General features: G+C 30.8%; 1 protein-coding gene across 1 annotated transcript; it reads left to right on the top strand.

Moving 5' to 3' along the window:
* The first annotated feature begins 3,805 nt into the window (after positions 1 to 3,805).
* On the top strand, positions 3,806 to 5,472 carry LOC127138319 (plasma membrane-associated cation-binding protein 1). Its single transcript, XM_051064741.1, has 4 exons — positions 3,806 to 4,180; positions 4,250 to 4,339; positions 4,719 to 4,803; positions 4,920 to 5,472. The coding sequence occupies exons 1-4, from the start codon at positions 4,070 to 4,072 to the stop codon at positions 5,261 to 5,263; spliced, it is 630 nt and encodes a 209-aa protein (XP_050920698.1). The 5' UTR covers positions 3,806 to 4,069; the 3' UTR covers positions 5,264 to 5,472.
* Positions 5,473 to 5,964: the final 492 nt, after the last annotated feature.

The following is a 5,964-nucleotide window of genomic DNA, read 5'->3' as shown; positions in this document are numbered from 1 at the left end:
TCAATTAATGAGGGAGATCTGATGGCCCTTATTTTTTTTGTATTTTCTGAATTTCCATTTAATCCACTTATTTTATTTAATTCATAGAAATTTCACTTTTAATCCAAAAAATATCGGACTTTCACCAAAAATCTTTAAATATTTTTCTCTTTCATATTCTGAATTAAAATTATTTTTTGGATTAATTTTGATATTTTTCATGAATTAAATGTTTTTGTGCATATTTTTAATTGTTTAAAAATACTTCTGACTTTTCAAAAATCATGAATTTTTTTGTCTAAGGTCCTTTGACCTTGTTTGACCTAGGATAAATCACTTGACCATTTATTTGTTGTTTTGAAGAGATTTTAGGTTTTGACCAAATTAAATTGTATTTTACTTCATTTTTAATTAGATTTTTAGTTGATTAATTGTGTAAAAATTATGTTGAGCCATTTTTATGGTCTTGTGATGTTTGACTATTTGTTTGGGCCTTGGTCAAAGTTGATTTGAGTTTTGTTGGATTAAAACCATTGGATTTAGGGGATTGATGAAATGTACATTTCATCTCCCAAAATGAGTGAATGGTTCTAATTTGATAAAATTTCTCCCATGACCAATTTGTGTTTCTCTCATTCCCTTCCCTCTTCATCTTCATCCATATTCTTTCCCATTCCCTCTTTTGACCAATGAAATCTCTAATTAAGACTAATTGGTTCATCAATGACCTTGTGTCAGATGAACCAATACAAGTATGACTGAGATAAGTCCATCCCTCTTGATCTTTTCTTTTAGTGTGTGGTATGTTTTAGGAGTTTGATTCATTACTAAATCTCTAACATGCATTAACACCTAAATTTTTTATTGTTCGACCTCAAATAGTTGTGACTTCTATATAAGTCCAATTACGATTGCTTAACATAGAGCTAAATTTGACCCTAAAGGCATATCATTCTAGTAAGTGAGATTGTAAGTCTCCCATCCTTCATGGTATTGTGTGGAAACTTGACCTTTTTTCCTTCCCATGGAAGATGTCTTGGTTCAAGGATCCATGCTTGTGAATGGATGGTTGAGTGCTCTCCAAAGAATGACTTAATCAATTAAAAGACATCTCTAACACTTGACTAACCTTTGACTAACATTTGACTAACTCTTGTTAATATTGCTTTACTTTCAAGTCATTTACTTTATGAAATTTAAATTTCAGTCATTTACCACTCATTGCCATTTACATTTCATTTAACTTGTTTATGTTTATGCCATTTTCACTTTGCTCATTTGGGTTATATCTTATGATTGTATATATTGTTTGTGTATTTTGATATTGTTTGTGGTCTTAGGACCTTAAAACACTTAATAAACAACAAAAACCCTAAAAAATACTAGGTGGATTGTTGATCTTGATCTGAACTTTTAGACTTAGGATTAGGCAACATTCCCTGTGCAAAAAGGACTTGGCCAATGCCAACATTCTGAGACCAAGTTATTATGAAACAAACCTTCATCTGATGCAAGCCTTGGACTATGTTTGAATTCATCTGTTACTTTGTCTTAGCGCTAATTGTTATTTTGATCTTATGTCTGATGCTTTGTTCTGAGTTGATCAAGGAATATTGCATCTGGTACATGGGAAGACAAAGAAGACTGCTAGCTATGGGATTTGCTTGCTTGGATGTGACTATCTTTATTTAATGCCTTGATCTTTTTGATGTTTGGATATTGCTAATTGCTTGTTGAGTATTGCTTGATTCAAAGTCCGAAAGGAAAGTGAGTTTTCTATATGACATTCTTGTCTGTTGGATTGCATCCCATTGGTCAGATCTTTTCAACTCTTAACTTTTTAATTTTATGCTTAGGGCAGCCTCTTCATCTTCTCTCACTTCTTAAATTTCAAAATCTCTCCCCTTTTTCAAAAACTTTCTTTGCTTGTGATTTCAAACTTAGACCTTATTTCAAATAGAAACTTTGGCCTTATGCCAATGGATTTTCAAACTTTTTTTCTTAAATGAAATTTGTAAATGAACTTAATCATATTGACTTAAAATTTCAAAAGACAAAAAGAACTAACAACTTGATTCAAAATTTTGGCTCATTGTGCCCTTTTTATTCAAACTTTTGTTAAAAGCAATTCATCAACTTTGAAATTGTTACCACGAACTACGAGGTTTTGATCCCTCATTTTTATGTTGGTACGTAGGCACAAGTCCGAATGTCTTGTCCAACACAAAAATATAATCAATGAATTCTTTTCTCATCCCCACATTCTATTTTTTCTCAAACATCTTTTATACCGAAAACACCTACGCACTTAAAAAAGGGCTCCCTAGGAGTACCTAAGATACTTTGGGTGCTAACACCTTTCCTCTGTGTAACCAACCCCCTTACCTGTAATCTCTGGCATTTTATTAGTTTTGATTTGAAAACTTCTTATCTTTGGTTTTTTTCCGTACTTTTCCCCTTTCCTTTGGAAATAATAAAAGCGCGGCAGCGACTCTGGTTTTATTGACGTTAAGCTTATCCATAGCTTGATGGTCATGAATTTACCGCTACAACTTGATACAACTACAATTAACATTAATAAGTTACTTTCATATTTTCTTAACCAACGTTAAATATTTTAAACAAGAATTACTAGAGAAAAGATTACGTTAAGAAAGTAACCATGAAATATTTTTCTGCTCTTGCTTTCATTACCATTGTTTTCAATATGTTAAATTTAAATTTCAGCACTTTGAATTCAAGATGGATAGTTGTGACATTCACGTTTTGATTGGTTAGTGAGAGTTTTCCGCTGATCATTAATGTTTCATGTAGATCGATGATTTGACAATGTCTTTACCATCATTACTTTATAAATTAACGGCAAATGTTCACAAGTTAATTTTTTCATCAAATTAATCATAAAGAAATAAAGAAATAAATAAAATGCTACTTTACTCCTCGATTTTCAACAAAACCGAGGTAATATGTCATAAAAAAATTAAAAAAAAATTAAAAGGTGATAAAATATAGTTGTTGGGATTCGAAGACATGTCCTCTAAATACTTTATCCCCCAGTTTTCAGCAAAATCGAGGTGATAAGTCATAAAAGAATTTTAAAAATTAAAACGTGATAAAATGCAGTCGTTGGGATTCGAAAATGTGTCATCTAAATACTTTATTCCTCGGTTTCCAGCAAACTGAAAAATAAAATGTCATAAAAAATTTAAAAAATAAATTAAAATATGCTAATATATAGTTGTTCGGATTCGAATTGGTGTCCTCTAAATAATTTACCCATCGGATTGCAGCTAAACCGATGAAATATATGGTATTTTAAAAAAATTAAAATGTGACTCGTCTAACCTCCATTGCATTTCCCAATGTTAAATATGATTGACCCGCATGAGACGACATATTTCACGAGGACGGTTTTAACCACTCACACTATATAAAGTTTAACCGGCGCCATTTCAGACATTCTCTCATTTGCACACTCATATTATTTTTTTTTATTCACTAACTTGAACTTTAAAATATTAATCTTATAAATTTACCACCACTCCACCGTACCAAAAGTTCACATCATCGCATCAAGACACTATTCCATCCGATTTCTACGGATTAAAGATTCCAGTTAAAAAATAATAATGATATTGAATTCGAAAAAGTGAAGTCCTGTCTTTGACATTAGGTTTTGATCAAACAACTAAATTACATGACTGTGAATGCATGGAGAATAATCCGAACCTCATAGAATCCATGTCATATCTTTGACATGTCATAGTAGTTGCATATAGGGTGACAGGATAGGGCATTAAAGTAATTTGACCAACACAGCAAAGTTAATTGGTTGTCATGAATGGTCATGCATGTAATTTAGTTGGAATTTAAAGGCTTATTTGTTATACATTTGGAATTATGCTTGTTGTATGTGCTGGAATGGTTCCTACAATGTTATAAAAAAACTTTTTATTTATATGTATGTATCTTTGTGGTACTTATTTTGAAGAGGCAAGTGGCTTTAATTGAGTTCGACTTTGATAGTTATAAGAGCTTAAGGTTATCAACCACTAGAGAGAAACAGAGAGAAATATTTTGAAGCAAAAATATGGGTTATTGGAAAACAAAAGTTCTTCCTAAAATCAAGAAGGTTTTTGAGAAGAATGGTACTAAGAAAGCTGCTGCTGCTGAGGCCTCTAAGTCCTTTGATGAATCAAAGGTTTGTTTTCTTAACTTTGAAAATGAAACTATACTTCATATATGTGATGTTGTTTGGTATTTTGTTTAGGAGGGAATCAATACAGAGTTTGAGGAAAAGAAAACTGAACTTCAAACAAAAGTTCTTGCACTATATGAGGCTTCTTCAACTCAAATCAAGGTAAGATTATACATATTATCAAGCCAAGGCAAGCTACAGAATAAAATTCAAAATTTATCACGGTTAAATTTTAATTAAATAAAATCTTATAATATATTTGTCACAGTTAAATCATGATTAAATAAAATTTCTACTTATTTTATCATAATTAAACGTTATTATTCTCCGAATTCTCCAAAAACTTCAGACTCAACTTTGTATATCAAATATACATACACATGGAATATGCATGTTTATACATATCAAAGTAACATGCACATCTCATATAAGAAAAAAAGTATATGTTATTATTTTTTTGTTTGGGAGACACTTTTTTATATATATGTATTTATCAAAAAAGAAATAATATTGATGGAAAAATTTCAATACCACCTTACAGGGTGTGATCAAAGAACGAGATGAAGCAGGGCTAAAGAAGAACTCAACAGAAGTTCAGAAATTCATAGATGAACTTGTTAAAATTGGTAAATAGTTTCTAATTTTCTATCAATTTTATTTGCTTGAAAGTTAGTTACAACTTGGATCTCTGTTATTTTAGAAGAAAAATATATTAACAGAATTGAGTGTATATAAATTTCAGATTTTCCTGGATCAAAAGCAGTATCTGAAGCATCTTCAAAATTTGGAACGGCCTTAGTTTCAGGTCCAATTTTCTTTGTTTTTGAGAAAGTATCAACTTTCATAGTCACAGAAGAAAAAACTGAAGAAGTGGCTAAAACAGAAGAGGAAACAAGCGGTGTAAAAGATAGGGAAATTGTGGTTGAAGAAGGAAAAAAAGAAGAAACAAGTGAATCTGCAGCTGAGAAGGCTGAAGAAAAAGCTAAGGCTGCAAATGACTCTCTGGCTCCGCCGCCGCCGGAGAAAGAGGAAGAGAAACCGGTTGAAACAACTCCGGTGGAAAAAGTGGAACCTCCAAAGGCTTGAAGATCATAAATATGTTGTATATGTGTAATAGTTTGCATATATTCAAAAAAAAATGTTACATACCAAAATCTCTTATTCTTTTATATATTGTGTAATTGAATTTGCTTTGCTTAGTTTGATGCATGTGAATGTGTATTGTGAATCTCTCATTTTGTAATTTTCATTTTTGTCATTTTAATGTCAAAGAATTGTGACTTTGGATTGATCAATTGGTTCTTTTAATCCTTTATGTTTGTTGTTCATTCAATCCATGTGTTCTGTTTTGGTGCCTTATGTTATGTTTTTGGGTTCATTTGGCAATAAATTTATATACAGGGATCATATAGCAATTATTTAATATTTATTTTGATAATTGTATTATTGGTGCTAAAAGATCAGGATTAGTTGTTTTTTGTTTTGTTGAATTAATGATGTTGCAAGCAAGCACATAGATTATTATTTATTGAAATTATTATGAAATCTCTCACATCATTGCATCTCAATCTTAGAGACGTGTTAACTGAGCTCACGAAATCAAAATATGTATAATTTAATTAGTCAAATTTTGAGTTTGATGTTTATCCAAAAATTAATAGTAGAATTGAATAGTTATTCTAAAACAGCTAGAAGTGGATATATATTGACATGTCGTAGGTCCATTCAAAGTGAGATTAGTTTTGTTTAAATTGCTCTAGAATCTCATTTTTTTGAAGCAACGTTAA

This window comes from Lathyrus oleraceus, chromosome 1 (genome assembly GCF_024323335.1).
Source record: "Lathyrus oleraceus cultivar Zhongwan6 chromosome 1, CAAS_Psat_ZW6_1.0, whole genome shotgun sequence".
Taxonomy (NCBI): domain Eukaryota; kingdom Viridiplantae; phylum Streptophyta; class Magnoliopsida; order Fabales; family Fabaceae; genus Lathyrus; species Lathyrus oleraceus.
This window is presented reverse-complemented; position numbering and strand designations above follow the sequence as displayed.

Coding starts and splice junctions, on each gene's coding strand:
- LOC127138319 (XM_051064741.1), top strand. CDS start 4,070: ATGGGTTATTGGAAAACAAAAGTTCTTCCTAAAATCAAGAAGGTTTTT. Junction 4,340..4,718: donor CTTCTTCAACTCAAATCAAG/GTAAGATTATAC, acceptor ACCACCTTACAG/GGTGTGATCAAAGAACGAGA. Junction 4,804..4,919: donor AGATGAACTTGTTAAAATTG/GTAAATAGTTTC, acceptor TATAAATTTCAG/ATTTTCCTGGATCAAAAGCA.